Source organism: Mustelus asterias, chromosome 26, assembly GCF_964213995.1.
Source record: "Mustelus asterias chromosome 26, sMusAst1.hap1.1, whole genome shotgun sequence".
Classification (NCBI taxonomy): domain Eukaryota; kingdom Metazoa; phylum Chordata; class Chondrichthyes; order Carcharhiniformes; family Triakidae; genus Mustelus; species Mustelus asterias.
Genome location: NC_135826.1, coordinates 1186761 through 1211194, shown reverse-complemented (window position 1 = coordinate 1211194; position 24434 = coordinate 1186761). Strand labels below are relative to the sequence as shown.

At 47.7% G+C, this 24434-nt stretch overlaps 1 protein-coding gene across 1 annotated transcript in view; it reads right to left on the bottom strand.

Annotated features, from left to right (window-relative positions):
- The window catches only part of LOC144479415 (disintegrin and metalloproteinase domain-containing protein 10-like), a 128610-nt gene that overhangs the window by 99416 nt on the left and 4760 nt on the right, over positions 1 to 24434 (bottom strand). The window contains exons 2-4 of the mRNA XM_078198058.1: positions 22487 to 22667; positions 12376 to 12494; positions 5074 to 5232 (exon numbers count right to left, since the gene is read on the bottom strand). Coding sequence (XP_078054184.1) covers positions 5074 to 5232; positions 12376 to 12494; positions 22487 to 22667 — 459 coding nt within the window. The remainder of the gene's footprint in view (positions 1 to 5073; positions 5233 to 12375; positions 12495 to 22486; positions 22668 to 24434) is intronic.

Genomic DNA, 24434 nt, shown 5'->3' with positions numbered 1-24434 from the left:
CACATTCACACAAACGCACTCACAGCCTCACAGATACACACCCACACAAACACACACACACTCACACACATACCACAGACACACATTCACACAAACACACTCACACACACATTCACAGACACACACCCACACACACACACTCAAAGACACACACCCACACACACAGACACACACTCAAAGACACACACACACACACAGACACACACACTCATACACACAGACACACACACTCACATACAAACACACACACACACACGCAAACATACTGACACACACATGCACACTCATAGACACACACTCACAGACACACATTCACACAAACACACTCACAGACACACACCCACACACCCACAAACACATTCAGACACGCACACACACACTCACACATACACTCACAAACACACACACAGACACACACACACACATTTATGTCACAAAATCCATTGTTGTGTGGAGATTGGGACATTTAAAGATACACCATGTTCTAACCCTGTTGCTTGCTGCTTAATGACAAGTCTGGGGACCCTCTGTGAGTGCTTTGGTCTCCCTGGTCAGTTCATGTGCAGGTCAGTATTATTCAGTCAGGCAGTCAGCTTCAGGGGAGCCAAGCAAGAAGTGTCAGAGACAAGACAGAGCACTGACAGCGGTTCCAATGGAATTAAATTAAAGGATGAGCCACAGTTAACAGACTGTCTCCGTGCTGTGAGCCTTTGGGGCAAAGAAAGGTACTCATTTAGGAATGTTAGTGGCTTTTGGAGAGAATTCCGAAACAAGATCTTCAAAGGAAGAGACTGGAAATGCTAATGAGAAAGACAAAGGTTCAGTGGGATTAGTTGACTAAGGTCTGAGTGGGTTCATGAGAAATCCATGGACTCTGTCTTGGTTGCACCTGTCATTTACTGTGTGGTGTGTCTGACCATGGTTTGTCTGTTAATTCAAAGGTGCCTCACGTTAGAGTCTGAGATATATATACACACATATATAGGGCTTGTTTTACTTTTCTAACGGTGTATAGTAAAGTTTATTATATTAGTTCAGATCCCATGGAATCTTTGGGGTTTGTTCCAAAAGCAGGTGTCTTTAATCTCAGCTGAACAAAATGTTACTGGTTTCTAACTGGACACAGCATCCTGCCACCCCCAGGCCCCGGGTCAGGCCAAAGATTACAAAAGATTGAACAAGGGTAAACTAAAATCTTTTATCGCTCACGTTAAAACATGATCTCCCTTTTAACAGGAGTGGAAATCACAGGCCTTGCAGAAAACATCTCTAAATCTCCTGTCTGGTCAGAGCAGTTGCTGAGTAAACCCAGGCTTTACTCTGTACCTCTATATCTCCTGGTCAACACGTCGGGCCGGCAGGATATGTCCTCAGCTTTGACTCTCAGCTCACTGTGAGGCTTCCACTCACCAGGCCTCACATAATGTAGTACGAAATCTTGGATTGTATCGTCCCTGCTCTCCCAGTGACCTCCAACCCGAGCCATACCCCTGCTGAAAGCTCCTATTCCCCAGTAAGGAGGCTGAGGTCAGCTGGGGCAATCAGAACTTGATTCCCTGTGGCCAGTGCATTACAGAGGCTGAAGAGAAATGTCAAAGGTTAGAGAATGTGGGCATGAAATGAACCATATTGAATAAAACACCGATATCAACAATAAGCAGCAGTATCGAGTGACTGGACAAAAAACCTAAACAATTGAATCAAATGACAGGGTATTCAGTGCAGCTGCGGAATAGAAATGTTATAGCAAGGATACGAGAGGACACAGGTTTAGGGTGCTGGGGGGTAGGTCACAGGGGAGATGTTAGGGGGAAGTTTTTCACACAGAGGGTGGTGGGCGAGTGGAATCGGCTGCTGTCAGTGGCAAACTCAATAGGGTCTTTTAAGAGACTCCTGGATGAGTACATGGGACCTAATAGGATGGAGGGTTATAGGTAGGCCTAAAAGGTAGGGATATGTTCGGCACAACCTGTGGGGCCGAAGGGCCTGTTTTGTGCCGTAGTTTTCTATGTTTCTATGATTTGGAGTGCTCAGGTTCCACCTCACCAAGAACCCTCACTCCAGAAACTTGAGCAAGTGATTTAGGCTAACACTCCAGTGTAGTACTTGAGGGACTGCTGCACTGTCAGAGGTGCTGTTCCTCTGGTTAAACTGAGACCTTGCCTGATCTCCCAGGTGGACATATAAAAAGATGAAAATAGCACATCGTACTCCAGGTGTGGTTTCATTAAAGCCCTGTTCAGTGAGACTTCTCCAATCTTATACTGCAACCCCTCAGTAATATCCACTCACTTTCCATTCCATTTCCCAATTGTTCGTTGTACCTGACTGAAGGAAAGAAAAGAGGAAGTAAAGAAGAAACTTTTTGCACAGAGCAAGATCCCACAAGCAGCACTGAAGTTTAAGCACTCATCAGAAAACAGCACTTTGTGTGTCAGTGACTTGATTGCCCACTCCCGAGACAGGCCAGGGTCCCTACACTCAGCCCAATACTAACTCCAGCTGGTGTGACAGACTCAATGGGCTGAGTGATCAGGAGAAGAGACAGGGTAGAGCCAATCAATTTGATCAGAAAGAGACGATGGGCCCGATTTTACCAACACTTTGCGCCATTTTCGGGTGCGAAATCGCAGTAAATTCGGGCATCAGGACTTTAACGCGATCTGCACCCGAATCCGAGCAAATCGCGACTTTACCGACACCCGATTCGGGCGCGGATCCGGTCCACGCCCGAATCGGGCGGCCCGACGATTTAAATGCATTAGCGTGCATTTAAATCGATTTAGTGAACCGCGTGCCCAACCCTACCACCAAATCCCACTTTACCACCGTGCTGCCCGATCCGGATCCGCGCTTTTAGCGACCTGCTAAATAAAAGTCCGAAGCGGATTCCTATTCTGCAGGGGAACCTCTGAAGCCTCTCTCTGCCCTTGTGAAGTCAGTCTGCGGCCACCATCCTTCTTGACCATCCTTCTCAGAGCGCCCCGGTATCCAGCCCACGTCCCCCAGCAGTGGCAATCCCTCCACCCCCCTCACCCTGGCAGACCCCCCCGCTAACCACCCCGGCAGACCAACCCCCCTCCCCTGGAGGCAGATCCCCCCCGACGGGAGGCAGAGCCCCCCGGCAGAGCATCCCACCCCCTGCTGACCACCCCCCCCGGGATCGGACCCCCCTGGGAGGCAGGCCCCCCTCGGCAGACCACACCCCCAACCTGCCTCGATCGCTGGTCTCCCTCCTCCATCCTTCTCGATCATCTTTAGTCCTTCGAGAGCCTGCAGCACCTTCCTGGCCACAGACTTGGAGCCACGGCTAAAGTGACCGGGCTTCACACCGTTCCGCTGGCGTCCACCGGAGGAGGGGGGGGCTCAGATGGATCTCTGGTTGGGGGGGGAGGAGGAGGGGGCTCAGGTGGATCTCTGGTTGGGGGGGGGGGGAGGCGGGGGCTCAGATGGATCTCTGGTTGGGGGGAGGGGGGGGACGGGCTCAGATGGATCTCTGGTTGGGGGGGAGTAGGAGGGGGCTCAGATGGATCTCTGGTTGGGGGGGAGTAGGAGGGGGCTCAGATGGATCTCTGGTTGGGGGGGAGGAGGGGGCTCAGATGGATCTCTGGTTGGGGGGGGGGGGTCTGCCGAGGGGGGCCTGCCTCTCAGGGGGGTCTGTATTATTAAACTGGCCAAAAGGTAGGTGTCCTGGGTCATGTGACTTTGCTTCGCCACAAAAACTTCAGATGGATGTTTATCTAATGTCTGGAATCGGGGGCATGACTCAAAAGACTGAACGCACATATATCACAGCGTGAAAAGCCAGCATTCTTATAGATGAAATATACAGTCACCATAGACTTTTCTTCAACTGCAGTAATGACTGAAGTGGCCAACATCGGACCAGTTGGAAGAGAGCTGACAGCCTCCAGTGTAAAGTGCAGCAAGACATTTCAGAGTCCGGTGAATGGTGAGATTTTTATTTCAGCATCAAAGGCAAAAAAGATAATTTATTGACCAAATTCAGTTGTTCCAGATGAGACTCGACGGTTTCCAGGCAGCTGGACAGAGATATTGGTACAGGATGGATCAGTGGGAGCACTGACTGACAGACTGGTCCATGGAAATCTTTCGGCACCCACTCATTATCTGTGTTTAACAACACAGATTTGTGGCATCATGGAAATATTAAAAGTTACTTCTGATCAGCAAGAATGATGCAAATTGCAAATGTAGTTAAATACATGCAGCTGTGTTTATTGCTTCTGAGCGGCTTGCCCAGGAACAGGTTATATTTTTAAACTAACAAATAATTGTTATTCTGAGTGAGAATTTTCTCGCAGGTATGATTTTAAGTCAAGGCATCATTTCTACTCCTCAGATCTGTGATCTGACACGGGTGCGCTTTTCCAGATTTTTTTCGAACTGCGCATGCGCAGTTCAGAGCTCCGATCGTCCCGCCAGCGCTAAGCCCCGCCCACAGCACGGTTCGGACTGGAGCCGGCAAAACGCGTATGGGCGCGCTGGAAAGAGGATTCCAGGCTCGGATCTATTTGACGCCCAGATTCGGCACTTAGACTCAAAATGGTAAAATCAGGCCCGATGTTTTCAGAGGGATGAGAAGATGTTTTAATCTTGCTCCAATGATAATGGATAACATGTCAGTTGAATACTAATACATACTGATTGAGCTAACAAGTCCAAACTAGTGAAACTGAACCAGTCTCAAGAAATCTCTAGCAAAGCTGCAAGTTAGTTCCAGAGTTATTTTCCTCTGGATCCCAGGGCTCTGCCCCAAAGCAATCAGATAGGAAACATACAGTGACTCTGTGAATTGTGTTCCCCAAGTCACTCACCATCCTGACTCACCGTTCCTCCACTGTCACTGGGTCAAAATCCTGGAACTCCCTCTCTAACAGTGGGTGTATCTATACCTCAGGGGCCGCAGCAGTTCAGGGTGGCAGCTCATCACCACCTTGCCAAGGGAAATTAGGGATGGGCAATAAATGCTTGTCCAGCCGGCAACGCCCACATCTCAAAAATGAAGTTAAAAAAAACACGTGCAAAGAAGGGTTTGAGGTCAGCACTCACCGATATCATCCTGATGATAGATGAGGGAATGAACATCCAGATTCTCTTCTTGCAAGTATTGCTCAATGGGTTCGATATAGTACATCCCCTCCTGTGTTTGGATAAATCCTTCAAATCGGCCATCGATAATAGAACCATGACAAAAGGAACCTCTGTCACCTGTGGAGGAAAGTCTGTCACTTTAATCAGGCTGTCTCTTGTGCCAGAGACTAGATTTTATTTCTGAATAATTTTTGCTGAATTTGAAAAAGATTGGTCTGTTACTCATCATTTACTCCACATTCATCCCTTTATGTCAAATAAAAATAAATATTTACACCAAATTATCCGTCTCCCTGGTGTTTTTCTGGCTTCACCTTGAAGTCTTTCATGAGCAGGTGTTAGTTTTCACATGTACGCTGACGACACGCAGCCCGACCTCAGCACCATCTCCCCTCACTCCTCTGCTGTCTCAGAGTGGTATCAACATCCATAGAAATCATCATAGAAACCCTACAGTGCAGAAGGAGGCCATTCGGCCCATCGAGTCTGCACCAACCACAATCCCACCCAGGCCCTACCCCCACATATTTTACCCACTAATCCCTCTAACCTACGCATCCCAGGACTCTAAGGGGCAATTTTTTTAACCTGGCCAATTAACCTAACCCGCACATCTTTGGACTGTGGGAGGAAACCGGAGCACCCGGAGGAAACCCACGCAGACACGAGGAGAATGTGCAAACTCCAGGAGAATGTGCAAACTGGATCAACAGAATGTGCAAAAGTACTGGATCAACAGAAATCTCCCGGAACTTTATATTGAAAAGACTGAAGCCATTTGGTCTTCATCACAAGTTCCATTCCCTGACCATCCGTTTCATCCCTCTCCACGGCAACAGTCTGAATCTGAGGCTTACAGTTCACAAACTTGATGCTGTGTTTGACATTCAGATGAGGACGGACATCTGCTCTAACACCAGGGACTCAATGCCAACTATCTAATGTATGAGAAGAACTATTACACAAATGAAATGGGGCGACATTGTGGCACAGTGGTTAGCGTTGCTGTCTCACAGCGCCAGGGACCCGGGTTCAATTCCAGCCTTGGGTCACTGTCTGTGTAGAGTTTGCACTTTCTCCCTGTGTCTGCGTGGATTTCCTCTGGGGTGGTCCAGTTTCCTCCCACAGTCCAAAGATGTGCGGGTTAATTGGATTGGCCATGCTAAATTGCCCCTTAGTGTCACAGGGATTCGGGTAAATACGTGGGGTCATGGGGATAAGGCCTGGGTGGGATTATTGTCGGGGCAGGCTCAATGGGCTGAAGGCCTCCCCCTGTACTGTAGGGATTCTATGATTCAATCTATTTGAAACTTCAGTGTTTTATTTGTTTACAGGATGTGGTTGTCACGGGCTGGGCCAGCATTTAGTGCACATCCCTAATTGCCCTTGAACTGAGTGGCTTGCTGAGCTATTTCAGAGGATGATTCAGAATTAACCACATTGCTGTGGGTCTGGAGTCACATGTAGGCCAGACCGGGTAAGAACAGTAGATTTCTTTCTCTAAAGGATTCTAGTGAACCAGATTGTTACGACAATCAACAATGGTTTCATGGTCATCAGTAGATTCTTAATTCCAGATTTTTATTTAATTAAAATTTCAACATCTGCTGTGATGGGATTCAAACCCCAATTCCCTGAAACATTACCCTGGGTCTCTGGATTACTAGTTGAGCGACAATACCACCACATCACTGTCTCCCCTGTCCATCCACAACATGCAGTATCTTTCCATTGAGTCGCTATGTCACATCCTTTTCTATCCTTCTGCCTCTTGCCTGCCCAATCCATTCACCTGCTTATATGTCCCATTGAAGTATTTTGAAGTTGCGTGCAGAGGTTTGCCCAGAGCCAAGGTAAGGGTTACAGTTTGGATATCGTGTGGTTTGCAGATCATTGAAAGAAATAAATAATAGGGAACAGAAGTGGAGGATTGTTGAAGCTGGTGAGAGAATCTGCAGTGGTCCTCACAGATTCTTGTCCCAAAGAAAGCAACAAACAAATTAGCTTGGAAGTTTGCAAAGTAACCAGAATAAGGGCCCGAGGCCTCCAGTCAAGGGGCGGTAAATGAAAGGTTTACCTCTGAGAATAGCTGGAGCTGAGGAGAATTAACCAGAGCACTGTGGCAGACTCGTGGGTGGTCCCTGCAAAAGTGAACATGTAAGATTGATGTGTCTTATAAGAGAATTCTTGGGGGAAGTAAAAATTATGCCTGAGTGTCTAACATATGTAGTTATAAGCTATAGCATCAATGGCACGGTGGCACAGTGGTTAGCACTGCTGCCTCACAGCGCCAGGGACCCTGGTTCGATTCCCGGCTTGGGTGACTGTCTGTGTGGAGTCTGCACGTTCTCCCCGTGTCTGCGTGGGTTTCCTCCGGGTGCTCCGGTTTCCTCCCACAGCGTGAAAGAATTGTGGGTTAGGTGAATTGGTCATGCTAAATTCTGAAATTATTTGATGGTTGTTATTTCCTGGGAGCCGTTCCTTCTCCATTGCCATTACTTCACCAGAACTCCGATAGACATCCCCATAAGGAAGGTATCTGCTATGCTTCCTGCAGAGTAATGGAAGTGGAGTCCAAGCAGTTTTGAGGTGATTCTTGGCTGACCTTCTGAAATCTGCTGTTGGCTTGTATCTGAGCTGAGGGTTCAGTGATGGGGCTTTCCGCTGGTGAATCTGGATCTGCTGAACTTTCTCATGACTATCCTGTACCTGATGGAGGTCCTGCACCACTTTCATTGTGGGCAAAAAGATTGGCAGTATCAGTTCTGGTCACCATATTATAAAAGGGATATAGAGGCACTGGAGAGGGTGTGTAGAAGATTTACAAGGATGGTGCAGATATGCAAGGAACAAAGAACAGTACAGCACAGGAAACAGGCCCTTCGGCCCTCCAAGCCTGTGCCACTTCTTGGTCCAACTAGACCAATCGTTTGTATCCCTCCATTCCCAGGCTGCTCATGTGACTATCCAGGTAAGTCTTAAACGATGTCAGCGTGCCTGCCTCCACTACCCTACTTGGCAGCACATTCCAGGCCCCCACCACCCTCTGTGTAAAAAACGTCCCTCTGATGTCTGAGTTATACTTCGCCCCTCTCACTTTGAGCCCGTGACCCCTTGTGATCGTCACTTCTGACCTGGGAAAAAGCTTCCCACCGTTCACCCTATCTATACCCTTCATAATCTTGTACACCTCTATTAGATCTCCCCTCATTCTCCGTCTTTCCAGGGAGAACAACCCCAGTTACCCAATCTCTCCTCATAGCTAAGACCTTCCATACCAGGCAACATCCTGGTAAACCTTCTCTGCACTCTCTCTAAAGCCTCCACGTCCTTCTGGTAGTGCGGCGACCAGAACTGGACACAGTACTCCAAATGTGGCCTAACCAGCATTCTATACAGCTGCATCATCAGACTCCAGCTTTTATGCTCTATACCCCGTCCTATAAAGGCAAGCATACCATATGCCTTCTTCACCACCTTCTCCACCTGTGTTGCCACCTTCAAGGATTTGTGGACTTGCACACCTAGGTTCCTCTGTGTTTCTATACTCTTGATGACTCTGCCATTTATTGTATAACTCCTCCCTACATTATTTCTTCCAAAATGCATCACTTTGCATTTATCCGGATTAAATTCCATCTGCCACCTCTCCGCCCAATTTTCCAGCCTATCTATATCCTGCTGTATTGCCCGACAGTGCTCATCGCTATCCACAAGTCCAGCCATCTTCGTGTCATCCGCAAACTTGCTGATTACACCAGTTACACCTTCTTCCAAATCATTTATATATATCACAAATAGCAGAGGTCCCAGTACAGAGCCCTGCGGAACACCACTGGTCACAGACCTCCAGCCGGAAAAAGACCCTTCGACCGCTACCCTCTGTCTCCTATGGCCAAGCCAGTTCTCCACCCATCTAGCCACTTCTCCTTGTATCCCGTGAGCCTTAACCTTCTCAACCAACCTGCCATGTGGAGTTTGTCAAATGCCTTACTGAAATCCATATAGACGACATCCACGGGTATAAAAATCAGGAAAGGATTGACAGGCCTTGGAATAAAGAAGGCAGAGGAGTGACCTAATGGGGGTCTTGAAAATTCTGGAAATATTGATAGGTGAAGGGAAGATGTTTCCTCTTGTGGGGCAGAGCATAACCAGAGGCCATCAATATAAGATAGTCACCAAGAAAACCATTAGAAAATTCAAGAAACTTCTTAACCCAAAGTATGGTGATATTGTGAAACTCACTATTGCAGGGAGCGAGTGAACCAAATAGTATTTAAGGGGTAACTCGATAAGTCCATGAGGAAGCAGGGCTCAGTGCTGGGACCTCTGTTGTTTGTGGTATATATAAATGATCCGGAGGAAAATGTGGCTGGTCTGATTAGTAAGTTTGTGGATGACATGAAGATTGATGGAGTTGCTGATAGTGCCGAGGATTGTCAGAGGATACAACAGGATACTTGGGCACAGAAATGGCAGATGGAGTTTAATCCGGACAAATGTGAGGTGATGCATTTTGGAGGATCAAATTTAGTTGTGAATTATACTGTAAATGTCAGAACCCTTAGGAACATGTTTAACATACAGAGGGATCTGTGTGTGCAGATCCTCAGTTCCCTAAAATGGCAACACAAGTGGCCAAGGTGATTAAGAAGGCATATGGCATGCTCACCTTCATCAGCTAGAGCATTGAGTTGGGAAATCATGTTGCAGCTATATAAAACCTTGGTCAGGCCGCATTTGGAGTATTGCGCGTAGTTCTGGTCACCACGCTACCAGAAGGATGTGGAAGCTTTGGAGAGAATGCAAAGAAGGTTCACCAGGATGTCGCCTGGTCTCGAGGGTGTCGGCTATGAGGAGAGGTTGAATAAACCAGGATTGTTTTTACTGGAAAGACGGAGGCTGAAGGGAGACCTGATCGAGGTCTACAAAATTACGAGGGGCTCAGTTAGAGTGGATAGTCAGAGGCTTTTTACCCAGGGTGGACGTGTCAATAACAAGGGGACAAGGTTCAAAGTGAGAGGGGGAAAGTTTAAGGGAGGTGTAATAAGTCCGTGAAGGCAGAAGTCCCTTCACCAAAATCCCTATATTTACAATTCCAATAGCAGTACACAGAGTGCTACCAGTCAGCAGTCTACCTCCGGGGGTGTCGGGGGAACTGACACTCCCTGTTAAATACAAGGCAAAGACTCCCTGATTGGCCCATCAATTGACTACTTAATCAGGGAGTTCATACTCCAAGAGGCCAACCTCAATGACCTGATTGAAGTCGTTACAGGAGATGTGCGGGGGAATTTTTTCATGCAGAGAGTAGTGGGTGCCTGGAACACGCTGCCAGAGGTGGTGGTGGAAGCAGGCACATTAGAAACATTTAAGAGGCATCTGGGTGGGTACATGGATAGGGAGGGAATAGAGGGATACGGACCGAGTAAAGGCAGAAGGTTTTTTTTAGTTTAGTTAGGGTATCATGATCGGCACGGGCTTGGTGGGGCAAAGGGCCTGTTCCTGTGCTGTACGGTTCTTTGTTCTTTGTTTGTTCTTTAGAAAGGAATAGAAGGTTGTGAAAGATGAGAGGAGGCCCAGATGGATGAGCCAGCACAGACTGGTCAGGCTGAATGGTCTATTTCTCTGACATTTATTCTGTGCAAGATAACATTCAATGCATTGATGTGACAATTCCATCCCTTGTTTAAACCATTTAAAGTAAATTGGGTAATTGGGGTAAAAGGAGGAAAGAGGAATGTCAGATGGACGTGGGAAGTGTTTGGGTGGATGTGGGAAGTGTTTGGGTGGATGTGGGAAGTGTTTGGGTGGATGTGGGAAGTGTTTGGGTGGATGTGGGAAGTGTTTGGGTGGATGTGGGAAGTGTTTGGATGGATGTGGGAAGTGTTTGGATGGACGTGGAGTGTGTTTGGATGGACGTGGGAAGTGTTTGGGTGGATGTGGGAAGTGTTTGTGTGGATGTGGGAAGTGTTTGGGTGGATGTGGGAAGTGTTTGTGTGGATGTGGGAAGTGTTTGGGTGGATGTGGGAAGTGTTTGTGTGGATGTGGGAAGTGTTTGTGTGGATGTGGGAAGCGTTTGTGTGGATGTGGGAAGTGTTTGGGTGGATGTGGGAAGTGTTTGTGTGGATGTGGGAAGTGTTTGGGTGGATGTGGGAAGTGTTTGTGTGGATGTGGGAAGTGTTTGTGTGGATGTGGGAAGCGTTTGGGTGGATGTGGGAAGTGTTTGTGTGGATGTGGGAAGTGTTTGGATGGATGTGGGAAGTGTTTGGATGGACGTGGAGTGTGTTTGGATGGACGTGGGAAGTGTTTGGGTGGATGTGGGAAGTGTTTGTGTGGATGTGGGAAGTGTTTGGGTGGATGTGGGAAGTGTTTGTGTGGATGTGGGAAGTGTTTGTGTGGATGTGGGAAGCGTTTGGGTGGATGTGGGAAGTGTTTGTGTGGATGTGGGAAGTGTTTGGATGGATGTGGGAAGTGTTTGGATGGACGTGGAGTGTGTTTGGATGGACGTGGGAAGTGTTTGGGTGGATGTGGGAAGTGTTTGTGTGGATGTGGGAAGTGTTTGGGTGGATGTGGGAAGTGTTTGTGTGGATGTGGGAAGTGTTTGGGTGGATGTGGGAAGTGTTTGGGTGGATGTGGGAAGTGTTTGTGTGGATGTGGGAAGCGTTTGGGTGGATGTGGGAAGTGTTTGTGTGGATGTGGGAAGTGTTTGGATGGATGTGGGAAGTGTTTGGATGGATGTGGGAAGTGTTTGGATGGATGTGGGAAGTTTTTGGATGGATGTGGGAAGTGTTTGTGTGGATGTGGGAAGTGTTTGTGTGGATGTGGGAAGTGTTTGTGTGGATGTGGGAAGTGTTTGGGTGGATGTGGGAAGTGTTTGTGTGGATGTGGGAAGTGTTTGTGTGGATGTGGGAAGTGTTTGTGTGGATGTGGGAAGTGTTTCGATGTATGTGGGAAGTGTTTGTGTGGATGTGGGAAGTGTTTGTGTGGATGTGGGAAGTGTTTGTGTGGATGTGGGAAGTGTTTGTGTGGATGTGGGAAGTGTTTCGATGTATGTGGGAAGTGTTTGTGTGGATGTGGGAAGTGTTTGTGTGGATGTGGGAAGTGTTTGGGTGGATGTGGGAAGTGTTTGTGTGGATGTGGGAAGTGTTTCGATGTATGTGGGAAGTGTTTGTTACCCCGGAGAGCGGGACGGTGACATCATGAACCTCATTGTGGAAACAGCAGCAGTCCCTGTGTGTAACGGAATCAGATTACCTTGCAGATCCCCGGAGTAGATGTGGGAAAGGTCAGCAGATTCCAGACCACTTCCTGTTTTCATTCTGAAATCCTCTGTAAACATACTCCAATCTCTTTTCAATCTGAGGTGAAATTTCCTGAAATTGAAATGTTCGATGTGAGATGTCCGTATGAACTTACGGCAATGTTAATGACCAGTGTGGGTGATGGGTGAATCCAGGGGATACAGACTCTATAGAATGTGAGTGGATCACAGGGAGAGATGACCAGGTCATTGAAGCTACTCAATCCACCAAATAGTCTATCGTACACAGCGAGCTTACAGACACACCATCGTCTCAAACACCAGTGACTGAGGAGGACACAAATACATCCAAAGTTACAGACTAGAAATAAATCTCTCAGCCCAAAAAATCATCCCAGAGGAGCATAGGGGCTCCCAGGAACCCAAAGGTCAGCAGGAATGCAGCCCGGGGCCCTCCAGCCAGAGGACCCTGGGGGTGTGAAGCCCATCTGTCACCCCCCTCCCTGAGAGCGCACACCTCCAGCCCCCTGACACCGAGGAGGGAAGCAGTCAAACATCCGTGCTGCCCGAACAGGACTGGACCCTCAGGGTCCCAACCCCCCCCCAGGGGACACTTGCCAAGGCCATCTCAGGCAATAGGGCATGGAAGTTAGCAGGCCACCTCAACCTCAGCTGTGGATCCTGGGGAGGTAGTGGGAGGACGAGGAATATTAAGAAACCATAGGCACTTAGTGGACAAGGGTGAATATAGACACTAGTGTGGATAGATCACCATTTTGTTTTGAATGTTTGGCAATAAATTTCTCTTAATTCACCCACAGAGACTCCACCCTGTCTGTTCATGCCACCAAGCTTGGGGGAACCATCGCACTCACCTGGCACCTCATCCCTGTGGAGCTTGAGAATGGCAGTGTGATGTAAAATAAAGTAAAGTTTATTTATTAGTCACAAGTAAGGCTTACATTAACACTGCTTTGAAATTACTGTGAAATTCCCCTAGTTGCCTGTGGGAGAAAACCAGAGCACCCGGAGGAAACCCATGCAGACACAGGGAGAACGTGCAAAGTCCACAGTCACCCAAGCTGCGAATCGAACCCGAGTCCCTTCCGCTGTGAGGCAGCAGTGTTAACCACTGTGCCAACATGCCACCCTGTCCCTCCCACCCTCTTGCCAGTCCCACTAAGGAAGGGCACTCCTTCCGCTGTTTGATATGGACAGGAACCCAGGAAGGAGGGCACAGGAAGCGCTGCCTGCTTATCAGCCTTTACAACCCCTTTAGAGCAAGGAGTGTCCCGACATGAGGGGCAGGTAAGATCTGCAAGTGACCCCTCCCAACCCCTCTCCCCAATGGCGATTCTGGGACCCCCACCCCCAACCCTGAGTTGAACCTATCTGTGTCCCCTGAGGCCTTTCTGGTGCCCCCTGTGCTGTGCTCACTACAGAGGGTGCTGGCTGCCTCACGGCTTACCCTCGAACACCCCCTCCGAGCTGAAGGTGCCAGGTTCTCGCTTCTGGTGAGCTGCTGTAAATGGTGCTGGTGAATATCCGGTGAGGAGGGGACGTCCCAGAGAGAGAGCTTGCTAGTGATATGCTAATGTATGAAAATGAGCTCTCTGTATTCCCGCAGCGTGTTTTAGCCACTCCGCCAGTGAGGGGCCAGTAAGATCAGAACCCAGAAACTCGCCGGCGCGAATCACACTCTCCGCAATTTGAGCGCATGCCATCATTCCTGCAGATAGAGAGTGTGGGCTCAAAACTGCCCCCAAAGTCCAGCCTTCACATTGAGAATAACCTCCATCGTGTTGTGTGGCACTAACACCATGCTAAATGGGACAGACTTTGAACTGATCTAGCATTGCAAGACTGGGTACTAAGGACCATCAACAGCAGCAGAATTGTACCCAACTACAAACTCTAACCTCATGGCCCTGCATATTCCCCAATCAACCATTACCATCAAGCCAGGGGATCAATGGAGAGTGCAGGAGGGCATGCCAGGAGCAGCACCAGGCATACCTAAAAATGAAGTGTTGGCCTGGTGAAGCTACCAAACAGAACTACTTGCATGCCAAACAATATAAGCAGCAAGTGATAGAGCTAAGCGATCCCACAACCAACGGATCAGATCTAAGCTCTGCAGTCCTTCCACATCCAGTCGAGAATGGACAATTAAACAACTCACTGGACGAGGCTCCCCAAATATCCCCATCCTCAATGATGGAGGAGCCCAGCACATCAGTGCAAAAGATAAGGCTGAAATATTCGCAGCAATCTTCAGCCAGAAGTGCCGAGTGGATGATCCATCTCGGCCTCCTCCAGTGGTCCCCAGCATCTCAGAAGCCAGTCTCCAGCCAATTCAATTCACTCCACGTGATATCAGGAAACAGTTGGAGGCACTGGATACTGCAAAGGCAATGGGCCCTGATAACATTCCGGCAATAGTACTGAAGACTTGTGCTCCAGAACTTGCCGCTCCCCTAGCCAAGCTCTTCCAGTACAGTTACAACACTGGCATCTACCCAACAATGTGGAAAATTTCCTAGGTGTATCCTGTACACAGAAAGCAGGACAAATCCAACCCAGCCAATTATTGCCCAATCAGTCTACTCTCGATCATCAGTAAAGTGATGGAAGGGGTCATCGACAGCGCTATCAAGCAGCACCTGCTCAGCAATAACCTGCTCAGTGACACCCAGTTTGGGTTTTGCCAGAGCCACTCAGCTCCTGACCTCATTACAACCTTGGTTCAAACATGGACAAAATACTCCAGAGATTAGGTGAGTTTTTTACATCAAGGCAATATTTGGCCGAGTGTGGCATCAAGGAGCCCTAGCAAAACTGGAATCAATGGGAATCAGGGGGAAACTCTCCATTGGTTGGAGTCATACCTGACAACAAAAGGAAGATGGTTGTGGTGTTTGGAGGTCAATCATCTCAGCTCCAGGACATCTCTGCAGGAGTCCCTCAGGGGAGTGTCCTCGGCGCAACCGTCTTCCAGCTGCTTCATCAATGACCTTCCCACCATCGTAAGGTCAGAGGTGGGGATGTTCGCCGATGATTGCACAATGTTCAGCACCATTCGCGACTCCTCAGATACTGAAGCAGTCCATGTTCAAATGCAGCAAGACCTGGACAATATCCAGGCTTGGGCTGACAAGTGACAAGTAACATTCGTGCCACACAAATGCCAGGCAATGATCATCACCAAAAAGAGAGGATCTAACAATCGTCTACTTTTCATTCAATGCCATTACCATCACTGAATCCCCCACTGTCAACATCCTTGGGGTTACCATTGACCAGAAACTCAACTGGACTCACCATGTGAAGTGATGCATTTTGGTAGAGCTAATCCTTGAAGGTGACGTCACAGGTGGAGAAGGTGGTGAAGAAGACATATGGCATGCTTGCCTTTATAGGACGGGGCATAGAGTATAAAAGTTGGGGTCTGATGTTGCAGTTGTATAGAACGTTGGTTCGGCCGCATTTGGAATACTGCGTCCAGTTCTGGTCGCCACACTACCAGAAGGACGTGGAGGCTTTGGAGAGAGTACAGAGGAGGTTTACCAGGATGTTGCCTGGTATGGAGGGGCTTAGTTATGAGGAGAGATTGGGTAAACTGGGGTTGTTCTCCCTGGAAAGACGGAGGATGAGGGGAGACTTAATAGAGGTGTATAAAATTATGAAAGGCATAGATAGGGTGAATGGTGGGAAGCTTTTTCCCAGGTCGGTGGTGACGTTCACGAGGGGTCATAGGTTCAAGGTGAAGAGGGGGGAGGTTTAACACCGATATCAGAAGGACGTATTTTACACAGAGGGTGGTGGGGGCCTAGAATCCGCTGCCGAGCAAGGTGGTGGAGGCGGACACACCGGGAACGTTTAAGACTTATCAGTGCAGAAACCTCCAAGCGGTCCAGAGCAGAGACCCTGCCCCAAAGTCTGGGGGAGACAATTGTGGCCAAACTCTGTGTGACATGAGCTGTGTCCTTGCTTCTTGACAGGGAATTCGACAGGAGTTCGACAGGGAGTTCAACAGGAGTTTGACTGGGAGTTCAACAGGGAGTTCGACCAGGAGTTCGACAGGGAGTTCGACAGGAGTTCGACAGGGAGTTCGACAGGAGTTCGACAGGGAGTTCGACCAGGAGTTCGACAGGGAGTTCGACAGGAGTTCGTCAGGGAGTTCGACCAGGAGTTCGACAGGGAGTTCGACAGAAAGTTTGGCAGGGAGTTTGACAGGGAGTTCGACAGGGGGTTTGATAGAAAGTTTGACAGGGTGTTCGACAGGGAGTTCGACAGGGGGTTTGATAGAAAGTTTGACAGGGAGTTCGACAGGGAGTTCGACAGGGGGTTTGATAGAAAGTTTGACAGGGAGTTCGACAGGGAGTTCGACAGGGGGTTTGATAGAAAGTTTGACAGGGAGTTCGACAGGGAGTTCGACAGGGGGTTTGATAGAAAGTTTGACAGGGAGTTCGACAGGAGTTCGACAGGGAGTTCGACAGGAGTTCGTCAGGGAGTTCGACAGGGAGTTCGACAGGAGTTCGACAGGGAGTTCGACAGGAGTTCGTCAGGGAGTTCGACCAGGAGTTCGACAGGGAGTTCGACAGGAGTTCGTCAGGGAGTTCGACCAGGAGTTCGACAGGGAGTTCGACAGAAAGTTTGGCAGGGAGTTTGACAGGGAGTTCGACAGGGAGTTCGACAGGGGGTTTGATAGAAAGTTTGACAGGGAGTTCGACAGGGAGTTCGACAGGGGGTTTGATAGAAAGTTTGACAGGGAGTTCGACAGGGAGTTCGACAGGGGGTTTGATAGAAAGTTTGACAGGGAGTTCGACAGGGAGTTCGACAGGGGGTTTGACAGAAAGTTTGACAGGGAGTTCGACAGGGAGTTCGACAGGAGTTTGACAGGAAGTTTGACAGGGAGTTTGACAGGAGGTTCGACAGGAGTTCGACAGGAGTTTGACAGGAAGTTTGACAGGGAGTATGACAGGGAGTTTGACAGGGAGTTTGACAGGAGTTCGACAGGAGTTTGACAGGGAGTTCCCTCCCACTCCAAAACCCAAACAAGTTGAAGAAAAATATTTTCTTTTGGGTTTAAAATAGAGAATTGGAGTTTTCACACAGCCTCACATGGACTCGGCAAGTTTCATCTATTGACATAGAAACTAGAAACAGGAGGAGGCCATTCGGCCTTCGAGCCTGCTCTACCATTCATTTTGATCATGGCTAATCATCGAATTCAATATCCTGAACCCCCTTCCTCCCCATATCTCTTTAGCCCTTAGAGCTATATCTAATTTCTTCTTGAAATCAGACAACGTTTTGGCCTCAACTACATTCTGTGGTAGTGAATTCCACACATTCACCACTCTCTGGGTGAAGAAATTTCTCCTCACCTCAATTCTAAAAGGTTTACCCCTTATCCTCAAACTATGACCCCTCATTCTGGACTCCCCCACCATCGGGAACATTCTTTCTGAATCTACTCTGTCTAACTCTGTTAGGATTTTATAAGTTTCTAAGAGATCCACTCTCACTCTTCTAAACTCCAGTGAATATAATCCTAACCGACTTAGTCTCTCCTCATATGACAGACCTTCCATCCCAGTAATCAGCCTGGTAAACCTTTGCTGTACTCTCTCTATAGCAAGGACATCCTTCCTCAGATAAGGACACCAAAACTGCACACAATACTCCAGGTGTGGCCTCACCAACACGCTGTACAATTGCAGCAAAACATCCCTACCCTTTTACTCAAATCCTCTCACTGTGAAGGCCAACCTACCACTTGCCTTCTTTACTGCCTGCTGTACCTGGGTGCTTACTTTCAGCGACTGATGCACGAGGACTCCAAGGTCTCATTGAGTATCATTTAAATAACATTTAAGTAATAATCTGTCTTCCTATTATTGCTACCAAAGTGGATAACCTCACATTTATCCACATTATCTGCATCTATCATACAGATGCCCACTCACTCAGCCTGTCCAAATCACGCTGAAGCATCTCTGCATCCTCCTCACAGCTCACCCTCCCACCCAACTTTGTATCATCTGCAAATTTGAAGATAATGCATTCAGTTCCCTCTTCCAGATCATTAATATATAATGTGAACAATTGGAGTCCTAGCACAGATCCCTGTGGAACCCTACTAGTCACTGACTGCCAATCAGAAAAAGACCCATTTATGCCAACCTTTTGCTTCCTATCTGCTAATCAGTTTTCTATCCATCTCAAGACATTACCTGCAATCCTATATGCTTTAACTTTACATAGTAGCCTGTTATGTGAGACCTTGTCGAAAGCCTTCTGAAAGTCTAAATAAACCACATCCACTGGTTCTCCATGGTCAACACTACTAGTTACATCCTCAAAAAATTCCAATAGATTCGTTAAGCGTGATTTCCCTTTTGTAAATCCATGCTGACTTTGTCTGATTATACCACTACCTTCCAAATGCAGAGTTATGAAATCCTTAATAATGGATTCTTGCAACTTCCCCAGAACTGACATTAGGCTCACGGGTCTATAGTTCCCTGTTTTCTCTCTACCTCCTTTTTTGAATAGCAGGCTTGCGTTAGCTACCCTCCAATCTGTAGGAACCAGTCCAGAGCCAAAGGAATTTTGGTAAATAACTGCCAATGGATCTACTATTTCCAGGGCCACTTCCTTAAGTACTCTGGGATGAAGATTATCAGGATCTGGAGATTTATCCACCTTCAATCCCATCAATTTCACCAAAACCATTTCTCTACTAATGTTGATTTCCTTCAGCTCCTCACTAAAACTTGTTTCCATCAGAACTTCTGGTACATTATTCATCTCTTCCTTTGTGAAGGCTGGAGCAAAGTACAAACTTAATTCCTCAGCCATTTCTTTATTGCCCATTATGAATTCTCCCATTTCTGACTGTAAAGGGGCCTATATTCATTTTTGTCAATCTTTTTCTCTTTACATACCTATAGAAACTTTTATAGTCAGTTATGTTCCCCACTAGCTTATTTCATACTCTATTTTTCCCTTCTTAATCATTCCCTTGGTCCTCCTTTGCTGAATTTTATACTGCTCCCAATCCTCAGGCCTATTGCTTTCTTTTGCCAATTTGTATGCTTCTTCCTTGAATCTGATACTATCTCTAATTTCCCTTGTAAGCCATGGTTTGGCCACAATTCCCTTACCACTCTTGCACCAAACAGGAACAAAACTTCTGGAGTTCACCTATTCGTTCTTTAAATGCCTGCCATTGCCTGTCCACTGTCTTTCCTTTCAGTAATATTTCCCAATCCATCATGGCCAATTCATGCCTCATACCAACATAGTTACCTTTATTGAGATTCAGGACCCTGGTCTCAGAATCAACTACATCACTGTCCACCTTGACAAAGAATTCTACCAGATTATGGTCACTCATCTCCAAGGGTTCTCTCACAACTAGATTGCCAACCAATCCTTTCTCATTTCCCAATATCCAGTCCAAGTTGGCCTGCTCCCTTGTTGGTTCCTCAACGTATTGCTCCAGAAAACCATCCCGTACCCGCTCCAGAAATTCCTTCCCTATTGTTCTGTGACTAATTTGACTCTCCCAATCTACATGCAGATTAAAGTCTACCATAATCACAGATGTTCCTTTAACACATGCATCTCTGAATTCTACTTTTGAAGTTTTATGAGGGGAAATTTCCTGGGTTATGGAACAACCCCTTCAACTGGAAGTTGAACTGCCAGACAGGAGGGGCAGGAGCCAGGTGGGACAGAGATTCCATATTCTTCTTCACTGAGGTGAAAACCACCAAATGAGTCCGGGAGTCACGTTTAAAAGATATTCCTGCCTTTCATAATATAATTAATTAGTAGGTGGTTTAGTGATTTGTATCAATGTAGTGGCCAATTTTATTCTTATTTGATTTTTCTGCAGTTAGTTTGACACAACTGAGTGGGTTGCAAGGCCATTTCAGAGGGCAGTTAAGAGTCAATCACATTGCAGTGGGTCTGGAGTCACATGTAGGCCAGACCAGGTAAGGATGGCAGATTTCTTTTTTTCTACGTTTATTTATTTGTGTCAAAAATAGGCTTACATTAACACTGCAATGAAGTCATTGTGAAAATCCCTGAGTCGCCACTCTCCGGCGCCTGTTTGGGTACACTGAGGGACAATTTAGCATGGCCAATCCACCTAACCAGCACGTCTTTCGGACTGTGGGAGAAAACCCACGCAGACACAGGAGAACGTGCAGACTCCGCACAGACAGTGACCCAAGCCAGGAATTGGGTGTACACAATGAGTGTTTAGGATCTGAATGCACTACCTGAGAGGATGGTAGAGGCAGATCCAACTGAGAAGGGGATTTGGATCATTATTTGAAATGGAACATTGTGCAGGACTAGATTGTGGAGGCAGGGGAGTGACACAAGGCGAATCACTGCTTCAAAGAGCCAACACAGATTCAAGGGGCCAAATGGACTCCTCTTGTGCTGCAACCAGTCTAGACTGTATATCATTTGCCCAAATTCTTAAAATCATGAAATGCAAGAGACCATGAACAGCCACAGCAAGTATTGACCACGCTGCCTACTGCAAAATCCTCAGGTCCAATCCTCGTGTCAGTATAAGGTCACAACTGGACCCTACGAATGTCTGGAATCAGGATTTTCATCCAGACTAGGGTGAATCTCTCTGGAACATTCTAAACCACATCAGGGCCTACAGGCTGTGAATGTCAACAACAAAGGGACTGAGGACAAGACGGTGAATTGGAGAGGTGATAATGATAGGCTCCTGAATGTGCACTGTGCAGGAAGAAATTTAACAATCTCACAAGGGTTGTCAAGGCAAGTAAATCCAACCATTTCATAGCCAGAGCTTCCATGGCATGTTTGAGATTTTTCTAAAACATTATGACATTGGCCAGTGCCACTTCTGAGTCAGTGGGCAGAAATTGCAAACTGATATGGGGGTGATAACAATCCCATTTCTTGAAGGTGCCTCCGCTGCTGACACCTGACAGAGTGTCAAAGCTGAGCCTGCCTTGCCTTGAAATCGCTGAAAGATTGGCAAGCGTCAACGGGTCTCCCCAAGGCTTCACCGAGACACAGCTTTCCAAAGCTACAGAACCCAGCCAACCACAATCCAGAGTTACTTCCCTCAGGGAATCCTGTTGTCATGAGGGACAACTAAATTAATAGTGGAGTAGGAAACTGACGCGGTTCAAAATTATGAGAAACTTTTAAGGAATGTGTTTTAGAGAATCAAATCTCTTTGAAATTTCAGAATTCACTATTGTGATTGCAAGGTAGTGACTTAGCTGAGTGTGAGAGTTGTTAACTGTGTAGAGATCTGGGCAAGTCTAGCAGGTACTGCCCGTCACTCTGATGGAAAATCATACAGACTCAAAACATCAACTCTGTTCCTCACGCCACAGATGCTGCCAGACTCTCTGCGTAGAATCTTCCCATCTCACCCACCATGGGAATCGTAGCGGGTGGGACAGGACCATGCAAAGGTATCATAGAATCTACAGTGTGCAGAAGGAGGCCATTTGGCCCATCGAGCCTGCACCCATGTTCTGTCCTATCCCCATAACCCCACATATTTACCCTCCTAAACCCCCTGACATTAAGGGGCAATTTTAGCACGGCCAATCAACCTAACCCACACATCTTTGGACTGTGGGAGGAAACCGGAGCACCTGGAGGAAACCCACGCAGACATGGAGAGAACATGTAGACTCCACACAGACAGTCACCCGAGGCCAGAATCGAACCCGGATCCCTGGCGCTGTGAGGCAGCAGTGCTAACCACTGTGCCACCGTGCCACCCAGGTCTGTCAACCTCGGGCAGGATTTTCCGGTTTTGGGGTGAGCGCGGCTGGAATATTCCGTCTTTCCGGCATTTTCTGTTTGTATTACTGGCCATCGCTGGGTGCCCTGAGAAAGTGGTGGTTCATTTTGGGGAGATTTCTAAACCAGATGAATTCAGCTTCTTGCTATCACACAGCGAGGCGTCAATAATTCAAAGCAGCATTTCTGAGCAAGCGTTACTGTCATTTTTGAAATGTTATTCACTGTGGCTCACACTTTTAGAAAGGTCTCAGGCAGAGAAACTGAAAATACCTTTGATGAGCGGTGAACCGCAGGTGGATGGTTTGATGAGCGGCGAACCGCAGGTGGATGGAAGGTTCCTCTTCATGAAGAGAGCGTTTCACTTGAAAATGCTGAGAGCCAATCACATCCCTGTCGTACGATAGACCCTCAAATCGTTTGATGAGCGGGTTCAGCCTTGCTCCAGACAGCTCTAGAGGAGACAGAGAGATCTACATCATCTATACAGTCAGAGGCAGAGGTAGATTCAGGAACCTGAGATTGATAAAAACAGAGTTTTGATTATCCATTTCTATTAAAGTTATTTTTACATTCCTTAAACTATCAATGTTTGTCAGAAACCTTGCTGTGATCTGACCAGGTTCCGGAATGTTTCCGGGAGCCAGCCACACTTCCAGCTGCAGATGATGCTTCCAGTTCCCAGCTCTCTGTCTGTTCGCTCGCTCAGTAAGCTTTGTTTGTGTATTTTAATTTTATTTTTTCGGTCTAATTTTAGGCAGCCGTGATTTTCAGTTTCCTGTCACCCATCTAATTTAAAGAGAGGAATGGTCTGTACAGCGCGACATCTGCTCATGCCCATTGTTACTGGACCTATATCTGCATTCTTTTTTATTCATTCACGGGATGTGGGTGTTGCTGGCTAGGCCAGCATTTATTGCCCATTCCTTATTGCCCTCAAGAAGGTGGTGTTAAGTTGTCTTCTTGAACGCTGCAGTCCATGTGATGTGGGTACACCCACAGTGCTGTTAGGGAGGGAATTCCAAGATTTTGACCCAGCGACATTGAAGGAATGCCGACATAGTTGCAAGTCAGGATGGTGAGTGGCCTGGAAAGGAACTTCAGGTGGCGGTGTTCCCAGGTATCTGCTGGTCTTGTCCTTCTAGATGGGAGTGGCGTGGGTTTGGAAGGTGCTGCCTAAGGAGCCTTGGTGAGTTGCTGCAGTGCATCTTGTAGATGGTACACACTGCTGCCATTGTGCATCAGTGGTGGAGGGAATGGATGTTTGTGTAATAATCTCGGCAAGGCCAGTCTTCCATCACCATAGCCCTTTATTTACAAAATGGAGAAGAGCTGCATCGACAGTTTACAACACAGTCTGAGCCCGGGGACCTGCAGAACACCGGTCCTAGTGAGGCAGTGGATTTTAACCCACCCTTCTCATTTCCCATTGGACAAGCCCCCACTTGCTCAATCAGGGAGTTCATGCTCCTCCATGTCCTTCATGGCTACCATAACATCCCTCCTCCCTTGTGCCTGTTTCTCCCTTAATACCCTCATTGTGAGACAGTCCTTTCCGCTTGGCTGTCAGTCTGAGTTCAGTCGAAGGTGGGGTCGGATGCTGTTGTGTGAACCAAATTGGGGACCTTATTTCCATTGCAAAGCTATTGATGGGGATTCCTGCTCCCGTTCCGCTGCAGTTGGGGCACGAACTTCCTCTGCTTCCAGCTCAGAGTCCGTGTCCTCGTTATTCAAAATGGCGAGCACGGGGTCAGCTTCAAGTTATTGCCTGATGCTGGAGGTGGTCACCCCCATGCCAGTATCGAGGTCTGCTCTGGGTCACACTCTCTAACCCTGAGGAGGTCCAGGTGTTTCCTTAAGGTTTTGTCCTGCACTTTTACTTCATAAGACATGGGCCTTGGTTTCTCCATCATGATCCAGGGACCCAGCTCAGACCATCCCTGAAGTTCCTCGCATGAACCAGTTTTGAACGTTCTTCCTGTCCTTGCAGAATCATGATTTTTCTTCTGGTTCTCTTGCTGGGACTCCACCCTCCCCACCATGTTTGGGAACAGTAGGCCTTGTCTAGAGCTGCCGTCCCATTAACAATTCTGCTGGGGCAATTCCTATCATTGTGTGGGGGGTAGTCTTATTGTCGAATAAAAATCATGCCAGTTTGGTCTCTGTGGACGCTGCTGGTTGTTTTTTCACACTGAGCTTAAAAGTCTGCACTGCCCGTTCA